General features: G+C 50.8%; 8 protein-coding genes across 8 annotated transcripts; 2 read left to right on the forward strand and 6 right to left on the reverse strand.

The window, feature by feature from the left end:
* Positions 1–1384: 1384 nt before the first annotated feature.
* N7473_008181 (uncharacterized protein) lies at positions 1385–3332 on the reverse strand (the record flags this gene model as incomplete). Its single annotated transcript, XM_057154121.1, has 3 exons — positions 1385–2177; positions 2247–2733; positions 2801–3332. 3 exons carry the CDS (start codon positions 3330–3332, stop codon positions 1385–1387), a joined length of 1812 nt encoding a protein of 603 aa, XP_057008459.1.
* An 884-nt stretch (positions 3333–4216) lies between these two features.
* On the reverse strand, positions 4217–5343 carry N7473_008182 (uncharacterized protein; the record flags this gene model as incomplete). Its single annotated transcript, XM_057154122.1, has 4 exons — positions 4217–4567; positions 4702–4795; positions 4852–4947; positions 5024–5343. 4 exons carry the CDS (start codon positions 5341–5343, stop codon positions 4217–4219), a joined length of 861 nt encoding a protein of 286 aa, XP_057008460.1.
* Positions 5344–5898: 555 nt separating this feature from the next.
* On the reverse strand, positions 5899–6521 carry N7473_008183 (uncharacterized protein; the record flags this gene model as incomplete). The annotated part of the gene is made up of 2 exons (XM_057154123.1): positions 5899–6454; positions 6508–6521. The coding sequence occupies 2 exons, from the start codon at positions 6519–6521 to the stop codon at positions 5899–5901; spliced, it is 570 nt and encodes a 189-aa protein (XP_057008461.1).
* Positions 6522–7493: 972 nt separating this feature from the next.
* N7473_008184 (acetolactate synthase catalytic subunit) lies at positions 7494–10704 on the reverse strand. Its single transcript, XM_057154124.1, is given in 6 exon segments — positions 7494–8326; positions 8386–9234; positions 9249–10070; positions 10165–10232; positions 10302–10400; positions 10455–10704. The coding sequence occupies 6 exon segments, from the start codon at positions 10616–10618 to the stop codon at positions 8256–8258; spliced, it is 2073 nt and encodes a 690-aa protein (XP_057008462.1). The 5' UTR covers positions 10619–10704; the 3' UTR covers positions 7494–8255.
* Positions 10705–11955: 1251 nt separating this feature from the next.
* N7473_008185 (uncharacterized protein) lies at positions 11956–13671 on the forward strand (the record flags this gene model as incomplete). The annotated part of the gene is made up of 3 exons (XM_057154125.1): positions 11956–12608; positions 12700–13581; positions 13635–13671. The coding sequence occupies 3 exons, from the start codon at positions 11956–11958 to the stop codon at positions 13669–13671; spliced, it is 1572 nt and encodes a 523-aa protein (XP_057008463.1).
* Positions 13672–14091: 420 nt separating this feature from the next.
* N7473_008186 (uncharacterized protein) lies at positions 14092–15353 on the reverse strand (the record flags this gene model as incomplete). Its single annotated transcript, XM_057154126.1, has 2 exons — positions 14092–15056; positions 15155–15353. The coding sequence occupies 2 exons, from the start codon at positions 15351–15353 to the stop codon at positions 14092–14094; spliced, it is 1164 nt and encodes a 387-aa protein (XP_057008464.1).
* Positions 15354–15746: 393 nt separating this feature from the next.
* On the forward strand, positions 15747–18167 carry N7473_008187 (Mcm10/DnaG-type zinc finger protein; the record flags this gene model as incomplete). The annotated part of the gene is made up of 1 exon (XM_057154127.1): positions 15747–18167. One exon carries the CDS (start codon positions 15747–15749, stop codon positions 18165–18167), a length of 2421 nt encoding a protein of 806 aa, XP_057008465.1.
* Positions 18168–18513: 346 nt separating this feature from the next.
* N7473_008188 (MFS transporter) lies at positions 18514–20003 on the reverse strand (the record flags this gene model as incomplete). Its single annotated transcript, XM_057154128.1, has 3 exons — positions 18514–19215; positions 19274–19675; positions 19764–20003. 3 exons carry the CDS (start codon positions 20001–20003, stop codon positions 18514–18516), a joined length of 1344 nt encoding a protein of 447 aa, XP_057008466.1.
* Between the last annotated feature and the right edge of the window lie 157 nt (positions 20004–20160).

Raw genomic sequence — 20160 nt, forward strand, 5'->3', positions numbered from 1 at the left:
ACAGAATCAGGAATGTCCAGACGATTCCGACTCCGGGGACCGGTTCAGTGAAGTCCGGGCTAGACTTGGGCGGGGTCGGTTGACTAGGTGGGGATTGTGGATATGCTTCGTTTATGCGGATTTCCAAAGGGGCGCGTTTATTCTACTTGTGAAGGTGTTATTTATTTAGAATGCAAAAGGCCTAGCAATCAGGAAAGAAGAATAAAAGTACCAGGACTGATTCTCAAAGCATCAGAGATAAGATCTCCTACATATACACGGATATGATATGGTTTTGAATGCAAGCGATCTAGCATTAATTCAAACCAACCATGAATCGGTAGTGAACCCGAAGTAGGGATTGATTTATGTCACAATCCAGTAGAACCCCCATTCCCGTCCCGAATATAAGCGAATCCATTCATTTGAAAGGGCAAAATGAAGTTATCTGCCTCAGCTAGCTAATGAGGAAGGGTTCACACTCCACATGTGCCCATGTTTAAGCGCCCCGATGATGCCTCACATAACCCATAACATAATTTTAGGATGGCAGTGCAAGTCAATAACTGACTAAGTTAGGCTCCATTATTAGTCAAGAAAAGCGACTAAAATCCCCCACATTTCCCCTATTAGGCATGTCGTGAATTTGTTTACATAGTACTAGTCTTCACATGCTGGAGTTTCTCTGGACTATAGTACAATCACGCCCCTGGGGTTAAAAATCCACATATCATGTAACAGATTGCTACCTTGGTCCATGCTCCCAACTTCGTTGAAATTTATGATTACTGTGTCAGTAGGTATGGTAATCACGATAGAATGGCTGCCGCTGACTCGGGTAGATAGTTGCTGTTTTACTGACCGAACAGAACGGTGTCCAATAAAGGAGTAATCGAACCGGAGTGCTCGTGCACTGCAGACCTAGTGCCGCGGGAAACTTAAAAAATTAAATCTTTTGTACTATTGAAACGGACCGAATCCGAATATCAATTTTCGAAGACCTCAAAGTCGACCAAGTACCGATGTATTACGCCCCACATATGCTAACAGCCAATTATTTCTTCCCAAGTATCTCCCAAAAAAGGCTTAGCGGCAGGCAGCGGCCGTACCAAGATTCAAAAACGCGCTAGAATTTAAGTAAGTTAATAATTTCTCACGTCTCCTGCATGAATACGCGATTCAAAAGCGGGTCTTGTGTGCCGCAGCCAAGGAAATGATCAAACTTGAGATGGTGCCACTCGACGATGGAAGCGAATCTAATGATGAAAAAAATAAAGAAAAAATGGGGGGAACCTAGCAAAACCTCCTGAATACAGTACTATTTAAAAAGTAAATGCTAGCTTATTTACTCCTATTCCTAATCTTCTAACCCAAACCCACAAAATGTACTCAAAGTCATCAATCGTTACACAGCGTCTGCTGTAGATATCTTCAGGCGCTCGCCTGCTTCAGGGACTGCTAATCCTTGCCATAGGCGATAACATCCCTCGCAGCATGCGACTTCCACCCAGGCAAAGGATTGCAGAATTTCGAGAAATCGAATATATGATGTGACCTCCAACTCATGACACAGGTCTTTAACATGTACCGTGAGCTTGGAGTACTCTGACATCCCTTCTGCCGCGATAGCCGCCACGGTCGCACACCACAATAGCAATGGACTCGACATGATCTGCGTTATTTGGTCGAGCTTGTCGGTAAGAAGCGGAAGAATCATTGCCCGAAGTAGGGATGATCGTGGGACAGGAAAGGTAACATGCGTTGCATATAAGTTTGCTGCTAATCGGCAGGCAAGGTAAAGCTCACGGGATACAAAAGTATCATTAGAAGACGAGTCACACGTATCAAGAATAGTTTCAACGGGATCATGCTCATTAGGTAGGCCGAATAGGGCGTGATGGACTAAATTGCGAAAATCAGCGAAACGGTCGCAATCCGTGGGATCAAGTCGTTGACGGTAGCGCCCTTGTATGAGCATGGAATATACGCCGAGGTGGAGGAAGACGTCTACAATGCCCTCTTTCACCGGGGGGCGGGCGGATAGAAAAGTCCTAAATCCGAGTTTTGTGACCCTGGATGGGTCACCCGGGAAGGGAAAGGCGCGCAGAGGAGGTAGAAAATAAGTCAGGTTGCCTTCAACATCAACCAGCGGGAAAAGTGGTTTCGTTAGAGAGTGGACGGCGCTCATTAGATCCGAGCTGTGTGAAGTCAGTAGATGCCCCAGCATGCTTAGGAGGTAGGAGCCGCCGATAGGCCAGATAACCTACATTGAGATCAACCAACCCAGAGCAAATAGCTTGACGGTATGGATTCCACCCAGCTGGTGGATCAGGTTACAGATGACACCCCAATGCATAGTGTGATAGTCCCGACTGCCATAAAATGACAGCGATTGCATATCCGTGAAAGGGGGCGTAAACGGGCTTGGGTCGCGAGTGAGATCTCGTCGCTCGGTCTCGTTGACAGCCAGATACAAGATGGCCATAATAACTCCATCTCGCCATTCTTCCTTGGTAAATTCAGTCACATGCTCGCGTAGCATACTCAGGATTAGCCCTTTGTAGTACAGCTGGTCCTTGATGTCCAACACTGGATCGGAACCGTAGCTGATACGCAGGACGTCACGATGGTACGAAGCCGCCCATAGGGTGCTATAGATGAATAGTTTATTTTCCCAATTCGGTGCTATCCATGATTGATAGCATCTCATTGCGTAATTGGAACGGCGAAAATTGGGCCAGATGTTCATGACCGCTAGAGATGTTCTGTCAGGTATTCGTGCGTTAACGCAAGTAGATATGCAGGAACCGAGTTTACTGACCAAACTGGAGCAGGCCATCCACACCTGGCCGGAGGCTTGGATCCACCGCTGCAAAGGGGTCTGCCCTCCCAGTGCTAGGGCTCATAGACAGGGCCGGGGAGCTGCTGCCATGCGCCTGGTGGGACACAGGGATTGATCCCCCACAACTGCTACACATGCCGACACCACTGCCGCCACCGTTTGGCGTTTGTGATACTATTGGCCTATCTCTGATTCCCTGGCTTTGCGCCTGGCCCTTGACCGTTCCCCAACAGACACACTCTCGCCATGCTTGGTGTTTAACGATCAATTCCTGTCTCTTGGTTTCTTCCTCCTGTCGGTATGTATTCTTCTTTTCTGAAATTCGGCGTCGAATGAACGCCGAGCGCGTGTTACGGGATCTGGAATCGTTGTCCCCTCGACCCAGCGACGGACCATCAACGAACAAGAACTGCGCTGGTTGGTGGGGATTGTTGCTTCTGACTAAGTCAGAATTGAAGCTTTTGATCAGCAGATTGCGGCTCTCGGTTGGACCGGAGTCTTTGCGGGTCATTATTTGATGCAGCTGACGTAGGAGATCTTTTCCTCCACGTGCGAGAAAGTGGTTCGAGCGCTTCCCGGAACCTTAGCCGGACATCATCTAATCATGCCATCATCACCCGCCTTTAGTCATCATACAACAATGGAAGCCCTTCCATTGGCTGGTCCATTCAAATTCACGTGCCTGCCAAGAGCCCTAGCCGATCCAAACTCAACGGCAACCGCCGTCCGATATATTGCCGGAATAGGAAACTTGATGCAGCACTGCCTATTTTACCAGCCAAGCCCGCAGTGGCAGGTCGGTTAGATTGAAAATAAGGTGCCAGGAATCGGAGAATTGAAAATCATTCGAATCGTGGATCGGGCGATCGAGATCACGAAAACGTTTATCATGCTTACTCAGGCCTTGTGAACGGTCAATCTCACTTTTTAGGGTGCCAATGCACTGGGTTGGAACTATGACCCAAAGAAGACAGTTTAAGACATAACCAGCAGCATCGAGATAAAAGTCATCCAGACCATAGCCTTAGTGATACTACCCAGTATGTAAATTTACCAACAGTGCTGTGATGAGCAAACCCAGTATAGCAGTGCTCATGTTCCCAGTTTCGTCCTGTTAGAACATAATTCTCTCACTAGGCTCTTACAGGATGAAAGAATGCAATTAGAGACGTGGTTTGAACATATCATTTAATATATCAATTAACAATGACTCTCATAAGTAGAGCGTGGTCTGACACCACTAAATCTCCGATGACCAGGCCGTAAGTGAATCAATAATCTACAATAATCTCAAAGCAAAGCAGAAGAACATAAGCATACCATATTTCAATTCAACTCAAAGCATCAACCTTGCAAATCCAGTCATCAGACTAGCCTCAAGATCGTTTGCCCAAGTCACTCCTTCCAATTATATCCACCCACTGGGGCGCCACACTCTGGGCAGGCAGCCAATTGCATTGCGCCCCCACACTCCCCAGTCGTGAACGGATGACCGTTGCGACAGTAGTACCAGTGACCAGTTCCCTGGAATTCCTTGGCCATCGCATTCATCACTGCCATGCGTTCTTCGCTTGTCGCTTCAGTGTAGAAAGTCCCCCCACGGAGCATTATTTCGTCACTCTCTACTTCCGGCCTCAAGCCAGCCGTCTGGCCTGACCACGTGTTGCAAAGATCCCTTGCCTTGCCAAGAGCATTGTGTGCACGCTCTAGATGGGTCTCAGCAATTACTGGGCGGGAGTATGGGAGCTGTAGCGCGTAAAGCCATATCCTTTAAGCTGTTGTGCGGGTCGCTTGTGGCGCTCAGCTTCATCGATGAAGCTGGAACACTCGTTTCGGATTTTCTGAAGATTAACTAGAGGTTTGATCTTGAAAGTTCTTACTTCGTGAAGTAAAGTCAGAAAGTCCGAAAGCATGGCAATGTCTAGGCGGAAACTCAAGGCTGTTGCTTGCAGAATACCTTTAGTCTGCAGTACACTGTTGTCAAACTTGACGTTACTAGTTGTCGTTTTACGCCTCTGAGGGTTGCCAACCATGTCATGGACTTTCTGGAAAGGCTGCTCGGAGGGTTTGACTCGGCGACAATATCCGTTGATTCGTGCCCGAAGCTGAAGTATCTTCCGCCATCTCTGCGGCTGTGAAGCACGCATGAGTTTTTCCATCTAGTCAATCTGGTGGCCTCGCGGACCACTCAATTCAACTGACTCAGGCAACTTGAAGGGGCCCTTGGACGTTGCCAGCTGGAGTTCTCGGATCTGCCCCGGAAGCTCTTTTGCAAGTGGAACATATTCCCGGTTGAGATAGAGAACTAGCTTCTTCGTGGACTCGTCCAAAAGAGCACGGTGCGCTAGACGACCATCTCTGGCAATGTGCCGCAAAGGACCGCGACATTCTGCAAATAACTTGACGCCGCCTTCGCTCTCCAACGAGAACGGCTGGAGGGAGGCAATGATGGCAGTTGGCCTTTCATTTTCGTCAACGTCGTAGTGCTTTTTGATGTCCATCTGAGCATCCACGCTCTCCATTGTGATTAAATGGCCACATTGAGGAAAGATGCATGGGGGGGGGGGGGGGGGGGGGGGGGCAGGCTGGACAGTCTTTTTTCTTGCCATGACAGACGCTTGTACACGCATGGGAACAAGTCGAATAAAGTCGGCCACAGGGCTGCTGGCAAATCGCATGGTTGACCCAAAAAATTCCATCTTCGTGGAACGAAACACAGCGAAGGCATTCCGCTTTGCAGTTGTGACCACACAGCAATGAGCCTCGACATTGTATGGTACATATGAAGTCCACCGAGTTCACGTCCACATGGCATGCAATATTCACCACATGGTTGCACCCTAGAACAACCTTGTCCACAAGCGCTGTACAGTTGCTCGGCCCACCAAGCACAGAGTCATCCATTGACAGCTCGTTGCTTCTCCTCTGCTCATGGAAAGAGCCAATGCGGCTTCAAGCTTCTTGGCCTGCTCCTGTAGATGCTCTTGGACAAGAGCTGTAGAGTTGAGATCCACAAGGCGTGAGAAAAATGAGAGGGAGACTTCCAGCTGCCATGACTTGGTTTCACCAATAGCCTCTCAAGAGATCACGTTTTCAACAAAACCGAGGATCTTGGCTGCTCTGTCGCCGTTGAGCCCAGAGAGGGCATTGTAGATAGTTCCCACAGGGCTCTCCAGTACCAAGGAGGACAAGACATTGGGATGCGTAACAGTCTCAAGGAATGGCAATACCTGCGTGGAGAACACGGCGTACTTTCGATTATTAGGCATGCCATTAAAGTCTTGTTCGACAAGCTCGCGAATACATCGTAACCCATCCTCATGGGCTAAAGTTTTGACCACAGGTTGATTAACACCGGCATCCCCATCCAAAAGCCGCCTGGCTTCCTGGAAGAAAGACCCCAGTTTGAAGAGAAGCAAGGGATGATGTGTCGAGCCCGACGGCATACTCTTCTTCCAATCTTGACGTTCCTTTTCCGAGATCGAGAGAATTTGCTGTCTTCCGGACGTATTAGAGTTACCACGCCGATTTGATTCCTCGGGAGGGGGAGCCTGGTCGCTCCCAGGTGCCGAATGAATGAATCTGCATTGCTTGCGCTTGCAACATCCTGTGGCAGCAAATTCGAAGCATATTCTATTTGGTTCAGTATTTGCCTTAATTGAAACCTGACAAGAGATAATACTAACCCTCTGGGGGCCATGACGGCCTGAGGAAAGGGCTTCCTTGATGGAAGACGGCGACGAAAAACGGCGACGAAAAGCGGATATAGAAGGTAACGCGAGAAGATGATAGTTGAAGGCGATGATAGAATGTGACGATGAAAGGTGACGCGAAAAGGTGATGATAGAAGATGGAGATAGAGGATGGTGATGAAGGGTAAGGACGAAAGACGAAGGCGTTTAACTAGTAAAACTCGAGCGAAAGAACCTGAAGCTGGGAGACCTTTAAGTAATTTGTTGAAATTTCCGTGTTTGAGAAAGCAAACAAAGGCGGGTTTTTGTCCATATTACGGTCTTAAACTGTGGGATGTGACAAATAAGGTTGGTTCATGTGAAGCAATTATCCATCGGCAAACGGCAGTATCGTATCTCATTTGCTCCGTCCACCACTATAGACGTCAGTCCAGCAGAGAGTCTCTTTAAACAATTTTACACGTTTATCAGTTTGAGGCCTATGTCATATTGTCATTTCGTGGAAGGTGTAGACTGTTTACAAAGAGAGCCATCAATGTAAAAGAGATATAGGGGGTTTTAAGCCTGGCCTGATTATGACTAGAAATACAAGCTATTCAGAGCCTTGTATCGGATGCTTCCTACCATATAAGTGTTTTTGAAGGACTACAAGACCCTGATTGTCTTGGCTAACCTTGTAAAAGGATTTTCTAATGCTTTGTTTGGTGCTGTCTAATCTGAGTCTCCTTCTCAGCTACGCACTACGTACGATTCTTGCTGCTCGCACCAGTATCAAAGATATTATTGGATTCAGCAACACATGTTAGTGAAGCAGGGATTTGAAAGGCTTCGTCTTACTTTGGTTAACAGTGGTTCAAATTCTTCACGTATCAATAAGTATCACGTATCAATTATCAAGTATCAAGTATAATTCAAAATCTTCAGTTCATTATCACATATCAAGATCTTCGTCATGCTTCTCGGAAAGTCGAGCATGACATGCACTTCTTACATACATCAGGCATGGAGTCTATTTAGCATAGGCCTCCAACCTGCATCTCTTCATAGCCGACCCCGCACGCTATTCCCTATCTTGCATGAGACCTTGTCCCAATATGGTGGTCTTATGCGATGATCCTCCGTAAATCGGACCTCAAGGACAACTACACCTCAAAGCATGATTAGCGTAACCGAGTTTGACTTCATGCTTCTACCAATTTCATAAAAAAAGTCAGCGCCGCCAAGCTAGCAAAAGACTGGCAAGACAAAATTGAAGAAATAATTGGCGTAAAAACTTGAAATGTCTTCAGTGACTACTTGCTCCAATAACATAGCATCGGAAATGACACGTTCCCCATCACGACCTAGGGCTCAAAAAAACACATGAACATTATATACACACAGGGCGAAGGAAAAGGAAATGGCCGCATAGGTGGACGAAAAGAGAAACCCCAAAATGAGACGAAATAACCACAATACGTGTCATCGGAAAAGGGAACTTCATGTCCCCATCAAACAGTTGGCAACCATTTTACATGGCTACCGAACTGAAGTTTGCCATATCGGCCTGAAGGGGTGGAGGGGAAGGCGATAGTTTTTGGTGCTAGGGAGATTGTCGAGTCCAACTGATTGATTTTTCCCAATCGCTTTTGGTGGACCCGCCAGGAAAACGCCATGGATATCAACGGTAAAAATAAATGACGGTCAAGATGGATGGGCTTCATGTGTGACTAGGATACCGTCCAGCCACTCGTATAGCGCAATTAATCGCGCATGTTGACTTCGGTGGGGGCATTGCGCTTCTTCATCATGGCCTTGCGCTCGACTTCCTTGGCTATAGAAAGAATTAGTAACTTGTTCTATGAGTAATTGATGTGGGACGGTTGTGCTTACCTTCATCGTAAACCAGGAACTCGTGGAGACCACGGCCGGAAGGCACCATGGGGAGGACAGGGACCTTGCGGGCAGTGATGACCTCCAGAAGGGCCGGGCCGGGCTGCTCAATCAGCCATTTCAGCTTGGCCTCGAGATCAGAGGTCTTGGAGACACGCTCAGCAGCGACGCGCATGGAGCGGGCAAGAAGAACGAAGTCGGGGTTCTGCTGGTGAGTGTGCGAGTAACGGTCCTCGTAGAACAGATTTTGCCATTGAGTGACCATACCCTGCTCCTCGTTGTTCAGCAGGAGAACCTTGACACCGATGTTGAACTGAGCAGCAGTGGAAAGCTCAGTCAGGGTCATGTTGAAGGAAGCGTCGCCATCAATATCGACGACCAGGCAGTCGGGACGGGCAACCTTGGCACCAATGGCCGAGGGAAGACCGTAACCCATGGTACCAAGACCACCGGAGGTGATCATGGTACGAGGGTGGCGCCAGCGGAAGTGCTGGGCAGCCCACATCTGGTGCTGGCCGACACCGGTGGTGATGATGGTCTTGTCCTTCATGTGGGCGGTGAGATCGCTAAGCTTCTCAATGACAGCCTGGGGCTTGATAGTACCCTCCTCAGTCTGACGCTCGTAGAGGGACAGAGGGAAGCGGGCCTTCCAGTCGTTAATCTGGGCGAACCACTCGGGGCGCTCAGGAACGGCCTTGACGTGGGGCAGGAGCAGACGGAGGTTGTCGGCGCAGTCACCCTCAACAGCCTCGGTGGCCTGAACAACCTTGTTGATGTTCTTGGGCATGATCTCGAAGTGGACGATACCACCACGGCCCTCCGCAGCAGCAGCCTTGGCCTGGGGGCGAACTTGGGAATGCTACCAGTGACACGGTCGTCGAAACGAGCACCGACAGCGATGATCAGATCGGCCTCCTGCATAGCCATGTTGGCGTAGGCGGAACCATGCATACCGAGCATGTGCAGAGCCTTGGGGTCCAGCTCGTCAAAGCCACCCAGACCCTGGAGGGTGGTGGTGACAGGGATGTTGGCCTTCTCGGCGAACTCCTTGAGAATCTCAGGACCATCGGGGCGGGCAAGAAGACCCTGACCAACGTAGAGAATGGGCTTCTCAGCCATGTTGACGAGGCGAGCTACACGGCTGATGGTGCTCTCGAGCTGCTTCTGGCGCAGCTCGCGAGCAGCAACGGTGGCGGCACTGGGGAGAGAGGGAATGGTGCTGTGCATGGGAATGGGGTTGCGGAGGATGCCAGCGGTAACATCCTTGGGCAGATCGACAAGAACAGGACCGGGACGACCGCTAGTGGCGATCTCGAAGGCCTCCTGGATGCGGCGAGGCAGCTCACCAACGGACTTGACCATCACGTTCCACTTGGTGCAGGCACGAGAGATACCGATCACATCGGCTTCTTGGAAGGAGTCGGTACCGATGGCACTGGTGGGCACCTGACCACAGAAGACGACCATGGGGGTACCGTCAGACAGGGCATCCTGCATAGGGGTAACGACGTTGGTTGCACCAGGACCAGAGGTGACGAGAACGACACCAGGCTTGCCAGATGCACGAGCATAACCCTGGGCCATATGGCCAGCACCCTGTTCGTGCTTGGGGAGGACGAAGTCGAAGTGTTTTGAGTTGTAGATGGCATCGAACACGGGAAGAATGGCACCACCGGGGTAACCAACTATTTGAGTCATGTATGAGCCAAATTTTGAACTCGAAATAGTCATGCCAAGAGCGAAGACAGAGAAATAAGAAAAAAAAAACATATCACTTACAGATCTGCTTCACGTCGAGGCGAAGCATCATCTCGTGGAAGATTTCACCACCACTCATGCCAACCATCCTATATTTTGGGACCAATTAGTCTCATCCCATTTCATTGCCATACGCCCATCAATGGGGAAGCCCTTACGATTCATCGAGCTCGGGGAGCTGGCGGTTCTGCAGAGGCGAGATTTCATTGCGGTGAGGTTCTTGGTTGAAAGCAGGGCTTGGGACGGGCCTGGAGTTACTGTTAAACTCAATTAGAATGCAAATCAGGATGAAGGTATTCCATAAGACTCACGAAGTCGCCGTGGCGGTGCTCTGAGCACGCTTCTGAGGAGAAGAGCGGTGGGTCGAAGCAGCCGAAGCCACGAAGGAGGTCGAGAAAGGCCGACGACCAGAGGCAAGCTGCCTCTGGAGGTGAAGGGCGCGCAGAGCGGTCTTTGACGGTCTGAGAGGCATCATCCTGACCGACAGCAGCCCAGCAGCACTTGAGTACTTGAGAAGGGAGACGAATGAAGGGAAAAATAAGATCCAATGGGCCCTTGCCGTGAATCTCTCTTCTCTCTGGGGGAGACGAAAAACGCCTTTAACCCAAATCAACCGACCGCTCTGAGTCAAGAATTCGGCGAACCTGATTGGTTGAGATCGCCTCCGCACCTCCGACCTCGGCGAGGATCGGAGTCACATGATCACTAGTAGAGTCTTATGTCATGTGATAGATGGGTGGTCTGATATTTCAGGCAACTCCGGGGGAAGGCCCAGGCGCATTGGCAATCCCACCTCTTACAGTACACACTACGGTACCAATGTTCGGTCTGAGTCTCTGACAATCAACTCATCCTTAATATGCACAGACTACCCCAACTATCCCCGCAACTCTAGCTTCTTCCCAACCCTGTCCTTCAGCCACTAACACTGGCGGGTCCTGCGATCGCCCAAGCTCCCCAAACATTGGGGGAGCCGATCCTAGCCGACACGGAATGACGGATATATTTTTTTTTGCCGAACTCCTCAAGAAAGCCGAAACAACAAACCAGCTCGGAAAGCCGTGCGGGTCCCTTGCAATTCGGCCCGTGGACTCTCAGATTCCGTCCTAAGTGCGACATGATTTGCTTATTTGGATGAATATGGCAGGATCCTAGAAGTTGACATGGACTGGCTCTGGCTTGCTGTAGCCTATCCTCAGTATCCTGGGCTATCAATCTGGCTCTACTGGAGTCTGGCTGTTAATGGATATTCCCATTTACCTATAAAAACGTGACTTACGCCACAAGGACAAGCCCGCGGGCTTTTTAACCCTAATTAGGCACACGAGACACCGGGCGGGATATCCGAGTGTTAATTTAGCATGTCGCATGCCCCATAATCCAGATTCGGTAATTTTTCTCCGCGGGTCATATAGTTGCATACTTCGGCATAAACTATGCTATAAATCCAGGGACGGGGCTTAACTTTCAAACCAATGAAGCAATGAACACCCCGCAAAGAGTACCAAAGACTACACTGCAAAGGGACACCGGCAGACGGAGGAACTTTCGCAAAGGCCACCTTCCGGAGAAAGTTGTACACCCCACTTAAATCCAAATTACCCGGGGTCGAAAAGGACCTCATTAAACTTGGCCTTGGCTGCCATCATCTCTGTCCACCTGCTCGTTTTCCTTTTCTCTTTTCTACTTGAACAATTCCATTGACACCCTGCCATCTACTCTTTCTTCCTCTTTGTTACTTTCTTCCCTCTCCCCTTGCTCTACCCCGCCATAATAAAAAGAAAAGTCAAGACCCCTGCCTGCACCCCCGCCATGTCTGCCCCGCAGGAGCTCGTCCCGCAAACAGAATCCATCGCAGAGGTCTACGCGACCGACGATGCCTCCGTGAACTCGGTCGCCCCGGCGCACCAGCAGCGCTGGGCCAATCTCATTACCCAGTTCAACAAGGAATACAACCACCGTCCCGACTTTGTGGCACGTAGCCCCGGTCGTGTTAACATTATCGGCGAGCACATCGACTATTCCCTCTACGATGTTCTGCCGACCGCCGTCAGCGTCGATGTGATCATGGCCGTCAAGGTCGTCCCCGCCGGACCTTCCGGTACGACCGTCAAGATTGCCAATGTCACACCGGAGAAATTTCCCGCGCGCGAGTTCAGTGTTCCCCATGATACCGATATCGAGATCGATCCTAAGAAGCACGAGTGGGTGAGCTACTTCAAGGCCGGTCTGCTCGGTGCGCTGAAGTTCTTGCGTAAGGAGAATGCTGGCTCGCTGGTTCCTGTTAGCATGGAGATTCTGGTGGATGGCAACGTGCCCCCTGGTGGTGGAATTTCCAGCAGTGCTGCATTCGTGTGCGCTAGTGCCTTGGCCGTCATGAAGGCCAACAACCATAATGTGTCGAAGCAGGATTTGTTGGATCTTGCCGTTGTTTCCGAGCGTGCTGTTGGTGTCTACTCTGGCGGGTGAGTATTCGGTTTCCTCCCACGAATATGCAATTGGGACGAAATATCCGAGGTTCATTTCTAACACAAGGCAATTTCTCTCTATCTATAGTATGGACCAGGCTGCTTCCATCTTCTCAAAGCGCGGCTTCCTACTCTACACCCAATTCTTCCCCAAGTTCAGGGCCCAACACGTCCCCATCCCCAAGGCCGCCGACGAAATCACCTTCCTCATGGCCCAGAGCTTCGTCACCTCCAACAAGGCCGAAACCGCCCCGAAACACTACAACCTGCGCGTAGCAGAGGTCACCCTCGCCGCGGTCATCCTGGCCAAGAGCTTCGGCGTGACCCTGCCCAAGGACAACAGCTCGCTGGGCTACAGCCTCCGCAACTTCCACGAACAGCTGATGACCAAGGAAGAGCGCTTGCACGACCCGCTGGAGTACCAAATCGACTCCGTCATCCAAGCCGTGCAGGACGTCCTGACCAAGGAAGAGGGCTACACCCGCGAGGAGATGGCTGCCCTTCTGGACACCAGTGTCGCCGAGCTGGAGTCCAAGTTCCTCTCTTCATTCCCCGTTCAGGCGGAGCGGTTCCTCCTGCGCCAGCGGGCGCTGCACGTCTACAAGGAGGCCCGCCGTGTGTTGGACTTCAAGGCTTGTCTGGCCAAGGCGTCTGGGCTTGATGATAAGCGTATCCGCTACCTGGGCCAGCTGCTGAACGAATCGCAGGAGTCGTGCCGCACCGCCTATGACTGCAGTGCGCCCCAGGTCGATGAGATTTGTGATATTGCCCGTCGCGCGGGTACATGGGGGAGCCGGTTGACGGGTGCGGGTTGGGGTGGCTGCACTGTGCACATGCTGCCTCAGGGTAAGGTGGAGGCTGTTACGACTGCCCTGCGGAACGAGTACTACCTCAAGAATTTCCCTGATATGAGCGAGGAGAAGCTGAAGCAGGCTATGGTCATTAGCAAGCCGTCTAATGGTTCCTTTGTGTATGTTGACCCCTACTGCGAATGAACTTGAGTTGAATCTAACTTGATTGTAGGATTTCTGGAGCTGCTATTGACCAGGTTGCTCTGTGAGCTTTTTGAAATAATGACCCTGACGGGGTGGATCTTCGTATATAACTGTCCTAAAAACATTCCAAGATTTGAAAGTTATATTGCCTTATGCAGTATCGATGGATACTGAACGTAGCATTCGGAGGGGAGCGTTTGGATGTACAAAAGACGCCAGTCTCCCTGCCGAGTCTGTCATCTCCTGGCGCCCATAGAGTTGGCCATGTGTAGAAGAAAACAAGCTGAAGCTGTCCCAAAGCCAAAATTGGCCTTACGAGAGGCGTCCTCTGGGCCCTTCAATAGGGACTCGCTGGGACTGGAGTGTCCGGAAACTGTACATCCCTCGTTGGGACTCATTGTGATGTCTGTTTCGAGTGACAGGCTCTTCACCTTCAGTTGAAGGGATGTTAGAAGAATCTTGTGAGATCGGCTGCTAACAACCGATCAGGTCTTCTTCTTAACAGCAGCCTTTCCGAAGAAGTCACTCATTTTCTTCATGCCAGTTGTGTTGACTTTCTTCAAATCACGCACGCCACGCGACTCAGAGGCCTTCGCTTTCTTCTCCTCTTCCTCTTTTCGCCGCTTCGTTTCAGCCCGATTCTCAATCTCTTCGTCCTCTAATCCACGCTTGCGGCTGAAGTCGGACACGCCACGCGAAGCGATGGCCTCTGCGCGTAGAGTGGCAAGCTCCTTGAGACGGTTGGTCAATGGCTTGAGGTCCAAGGGTGAATCTTGCGAGGCGAGTAGTTCATCAATTCGAGAGGACAGAGCGGATGGCAGATATGACTCTTTCATGAAAGACAATGCAACAGAGATACGTTGCAAGCGGCGGATATCGTCCGATTCTTCACCGGCAGGCTGGGGCACAGGAGTGGTTTCACCTGCAGGCGTCGACACTGAAGGAGTTGCAGTAGTAGCCGACGGCGAGTCTGAGCTCTCATCCAATTCGATTGGGCTGGCATCTTTATCCTGTGAGCCCTGGATTGTCAACGCATCGTTGCGCTTGACCGACATCAACGGAGCCGCCAATGCCTGTCGAACAAACCGCTCCTCCAAACTCGCAGGTAGCCCATGCGAAGCCATGCGTTCTGCCTTGGCGAGCAATTCCTTGAGAAGCTTGGCCTCGCTGAACCGGAACATGTTTTCATCACCAGCCTCCACAGTATCACAGATGGCCTCGGCACGCGCAAGGAGCGATTTGCGGAATGTTTCATCGTAGAGGACATGGCGGAAATGTGGGTGTAGGTCATCATTCGAGTCAATTATGTCGTCTAGCGGCTGGAAAAGTGACTGTCCAGACTTTGTAGAGGGCGAAAGCAGGGGAATCAGGAAAAAGGCTGCATCAATTGGTGTTGCGACCAGCAATTCAGCCTTCTTGACAATCGATGCCTTCGCGGGCGACTTTTCATCTTGTGACGTGGATTCGATCGATTGGTGCTTTTAGGGGTAAATAGAATGCTCCGAGGCGCTGATGCGGGCGATGCGACAACTGTAAATTCAAATATACCGCGTTCTGGGCAGAAGAAGTAGCGAGACGGCTCGCCAGACTGTGGGTTCGGTAGGGAGAGTAGACGCGCGTTGGCGCTGGTATTGGACGGAAGGATAAACGTCTTGCTGGGCTTCTCGGCAGCCGTCAATGCTTTCGTCTGCTGCTCAGGAACAGACTTAGATTGCTCTGAAGGAGCAGAAGAGCGCGTGCGTGGCATTTTGGCGACGAATTGGTGGTTTGGTGAGGGAAGTGAGGCCGAGTGGATTTAAAACGGGAAATCGCGAGGACGCGCCTAGGACGCGCCTTGCGGAATCATGTGCGGGCCGAGCCATGCAGGTGATCTCTCACATCTCACATCTCTCGCGCCCTTGCGACCTGGAGAACTACTGCATTCTTAACATTTCTTGCATCGTCACCTTCGGAGATTATCTTGTTTATTTTTCTCTTGTCCTAACTGCCTGCTTGCTCTTTTTCCGCGATCAATTCTCGACGAAGGCCCGCGGGGCGGCTGAAGCAACTGGGAATGCCGCCTCAGGTTGCTTTCGACTGTTGACTAACCCCTTGATTTCGTTCTACCAGTAAGTGACTTTGTCGTGACAATGGCTTGAGTATGCGAATACTAACTACTGTGCCAGTGGGCGACCCTTCATGGCCGCCTAAATCTCCCCGCGATGCGCTACTAAGCTCGCCGGGAGGACGAAGGAAATATGAGGACATGCAACAACGCCGACAACTCCTTTCCTCGCCATTGAAACGATCAAACACAACCCCCAACTTCCGGTCGAAAGCCGATCAAATTCTGGACGACGGCGTGGACGAAGACGACAGTGAAGAAGATGAAGAGACGCTGCAGTTGAAGCTTGCAGAGATCCAGGCCCGCCTCAAGTTGAAGCAGCTACAAAAGAGCCGAGGTCGATCCGGAACCGCAAGTTCGCACACAGAAGATGGGGAGGAGAGGCGCGCCCGCCCTTCATCCGGTATCATACGGTCTCAGAGCCATGCCTTGATCCCGAAGAGCCCCCAAGCAGTGTCGCGGAAAGCACCTATCGATGATGTCCAAGTACCATTGTCGCCGACCCGACGAGAAGCGCCCCCTCCGGCCCCGTGGTCCCCCCAGAGATACAAGATGGGCATCGATAAGGGTTGGACAGCCGCCGATGTCTCTCTTAGACGGCCCCCACGGCCAACCAGTCAACTCGAGAGCCGAAGCGGTGCCATGTCGCGATCGGCTGATATATTTTCGGCAAGACCTCAAACTTCACCAAGTAGTGGAGGGTTGAATCGGATCAAAAGTTTTAGTGAACGAATGGCCGAAGGCCGAGCAGCCGAGAAACTCCGTGCGGAGAAGGCAGAGAAGGCCGAGAGAGTTAAGGCAAGCCGAAGCTCAGGCTTCCAACTGGACAAAACAGAAATTGAGGCGTTCAAGACTGCGGCTGCGAAAGAACAGCCGTCAACCCCGGCCTCTGTTAGTCGGGAGCCGCAAGCACCAAGTTTCAGCCGTGAGGATATTCTCAGATCTATTGCCCCTTCTCGTTCTGGTATTATGAAGCGCAGCCAAACGACCTCAAGCGTCAGAAACAGTGAAGTTCACTCCACAGCCTCATCACAAAAAGCGCCTGAAGAGAGTGAGCAGAGAGGGAGTACACCAGACCCGTCCAAGTTTGAGTCCTATTCTGGACTTCACTTGTCGAATCGTATCCTGCCGTACTCCTTTTTGAGCCGCAGTCTGGCTGAAAAAACAACCCTCAAAATCCCCGACCTCCTCAAAACAGTCAAAGCACCAGCCTTTGAACTTCCAGAAGAGATAGACGGGGATTTTGTGGTGTTTGGAATCGTTGCGTCCAAGTCGGACACGAAGCAGACCAAGGATTCAGGGAAGGCTACTACCAAGACAGCCGACCCCTACGACGACGGCATGAACAATACCAACAGCTACATGGTCATGACACTAACTGATCTCGAGTGGACCATTGACTTGTTCCTGTTTGATACAGCATTTCCTCGGTATTACAAAATCTCTGAAGGAACTGTCATTGCGATCTTGAACCCTACTATCATGCCTCCTCCCAAGCACAAGCTGGATACCAATCGGTTTAGTCTGTCTTTATCTTCGTCGGATGACAAGGTCCTTGAGATTGGGAAAGCACAAGACATTGGCTTCTGCAAATCTGTGAGGAAAGATGGCAAAACTTGCCAGTCTTGGGTGGATGCTAGAAAAACCGAATTTTGTGATTTTCATGTGGATCTTCAAGTTCGCCGTACCCAAGGTGCACGCTCAGGTGTCAACAGCGGTACGGGCATATTTGGTGGAGGCGGCAAATCGGGTTCACGTACTAGTGTTTGGCAAGAGTCGAAAGGCCGTGGTCGAGGCTCCCGCTTTGGAGGCTCAGAAGCCTCACCCTACAGGTCAGCGGGCAATTTGAAACCAGAGGGTGCTCAGTATCACCTTGGTACGCAGTCTGTCTACTATGTCGCTCCTGGGCCCAAGAATGGGGGAGCTGGTCGTGCCTCGTACAATCCCGCCGCAGGGCACTCGGCAGCAAGTCTGCTAGATGCCAACGATGATCCTTTCATTGCAGCTGGCACGATGGGTCGCGGCTCAGAGAACAAGGAGGAACGAATGAGAAGGCGCCTGGCAGCTCAGCAGCGCGAGCGTGATATCACCCGAAAGCTTGTTGCTGGCCGCTCTGGTGGTGTAGGTGCAGACTATCTCCGGACGCGCACTGCCAATGAAGGCGTATCCAACGGTGAAAACAAGGAGAAGGCACCAGGCACTCCTTCAACACCCAAGACACTGGCCTCGAGCCAAAGTTTGAACTTTGTCACTTTTGGCAAAGCAAATAATGTCCGCCTTAGCCCCATGAAACGAGCTCATGATGGCGATAGACCTCATGGCAGTGGTGTCAAAAAGACTCGATTCATCACGTCCAAAGGAATCAGAGAGGCTGGCCGTGATAGTTTGGGTGGTGATGCAACCCCAGCACGACGAATATTGTCTGACGATGAAGAAGATGACCTCGAATTGATTTGATTGCATGGCTTAAGATATCACCGTGTGTTGATCTCTTGGGCCCCCGGCCCTTGGCTTGGTAGGGTTGTGATGGTTTTACGACATAACAAAAAGTCATATTGCATGAGACGAATTTCCTTTTTTACGCTAGTCGAGCAGAAATCTGACTCGCACTCCACTAGGCATAGGTCAATAGCATAAGATTGCCTTGAATTTTGGCATTCTTTCAATTTATGCACAGTACCTAACCCTGGCAAATACACAATGCTGTCGTTTGTACATGAACTTCGTTTCCCTGGTTCTATCATGGCACTTAAGTCCACCTTCCCCACTGTCAACATACAGGCTCCTCCTTCCTGATTTCGGATCAAACTTGATGCTGCGACTGTTGCGATGGGGCCCGCAGCAGTGTTGCCCAAATCATCAGAGCCACAGCCAACATCGCTAACAGAATGGGCTGCAGCACAGACACACCCTTAGCCTGCGCAATAGCACCAATCATGAAAGGAAAGACGGCTCCTCCACCCATCGAGAACGCAGCTGCAAACCCAATAGCCGCGACGTGCAAATGCTTCGGCAACATCCTAGTTGCAACAACCACAACGCCCGGAAAAATGGTCCCCAGGAAGAACCCAACCAGTGCAACCGCTACAGCCGAAACAATAAAATCAGGCACAAGCCAGAAGATCAGTTCCAACGCGATGGCAAGAACAATGTACACGATAATGGACAGTTTCTCGCCAATCCGCGGCGAGACAAATCCCAACACGAAGCGGCCTACCGTGACGCCGAGCCAGAAACCTGTTTCGGCCATACCGGATGCAAAGGGGCTGCCATGGCGGACGCTTGTCATGAACACGACGATCCATCCGCCGATGGCGACTTCGCAGCCACCGTAGAGGAAGAGGAAGATGGCGCATATCCAGGTGACCCTGTATGTGAGAGATAGTCTGGTCTGGTTGACCCCCTCTCTACCGGGGGCCGATGGATGATCCTGTTGATACTTGGAGCCGGTTTCCGTCCAGAAAGCGGCGGTGGCGTTGATGAGCTCGAGGGCAGCGGCTCCAGTCTGGGTCAATCGTCAGCTTATACATACCTCTGAGGTGGGATGGCTATCTTCGACATACCAGCAGATAATAGAATGTATTCCACTCCCAGCCCACTTGAGTGATCAAAGTTGTCGCAACAAGAGGACTAACTGTAGCACCCACACCATAGAACCCATGGAAACACCCGAGTACTTCATGAGAATTGGCCAGACTGCTAATCCACACATTCCACCCCGCGTTCTGAATCCCACTCCCCAGACCAACGAAGATATACATGATCACCAACACCGGGAATGGGGGGTTCGTCGATATGACCGCAAAGGCGAGTAAATGACATGCCGGGCCGATAAATGCCACTCCTCGACGACCGAGACGTTGGTGAATCAGGTTACTTAGGATGGCGGATACAGTGTAGCCTAAGAATGGGGATAGGAACACTAGGGAAATGACCGTGTAGTTCTTGTGGTAGGAAAGCTCGAGCTAGATAATGTACGAAATAGTGATTGGTAATCAGCAATGACAGTAGGTTGTATAGTCGAATTGTTCATGGAAGGTGGGTGGTACAAACGTAGGGAATGATAGATCCATATGCAGCATCATTAGAGCCCATCACAAATGCACACCAGAATGTGGCCAAAACCCTCCATATCATAGTCTTGGACCCGTTCCATCGCAGGGCAACGTTGACAGCATGTAATGGCGGAGTGTCATCTTCGGATCCTTGGTCTTCTGGAATAGGTGTAGGGTGTCTCTCATCGCTGGGGGAGACTGAGAGTGTACTATCAGGGACAATTTGTACCGCAGCCATATTTTCTCGTATACTCAGTATTTGTGAAGAGGAGAAGGGAGTGTTTTCGAATATGCTCGTGGTGACTTGGTGGATCCTTCTACTTACCTAAAAGCGGGGAAAATACGACGTTGTCTTGTCTGATCAGTCATAGTTATACTACAACACAATATACACT

Source organism: Penicillium subrubescens (assembly GCF_028828155.1).
Source record: "Penicillium subrubescens strain IBT 31985 chromosome Unknown utg000005l_segment0_segment0, whole genome shotgun sequence".
Classification (NCBI taxonomy): Eukaryota; Fungi; Ascomycota; class Eurotiomycetes; order Eurotiales; family Aspergillaceae; genus Penicillium; species Penicillium subrubescens.

Bases quoted from the DNA above. Each gene is read 5' to 3' on its own strand.
- N7473_008184 (XM_057154124.1), bottom strand. From the start codon at position 10,618: ATGATGCCTCTCAGACCGTCAAAGACCGCTCTGCGCGCCCTTCACCTC. The intron at 10,233-10,301 runs GTAAGGGCTTCC...CCCAAAATATAG, and splicing joins CTCCCCGAGCTCGATGAATC to GATGGTTGGCATGAGTGGTG. The intron at 8,327-8,385 runs GTAAGCACAACC...TTCTTTCTATAG, and splicing joins GTTCCTGGTTTACGATGAAG to CCAAGGAAGTCGAGCGCAAG.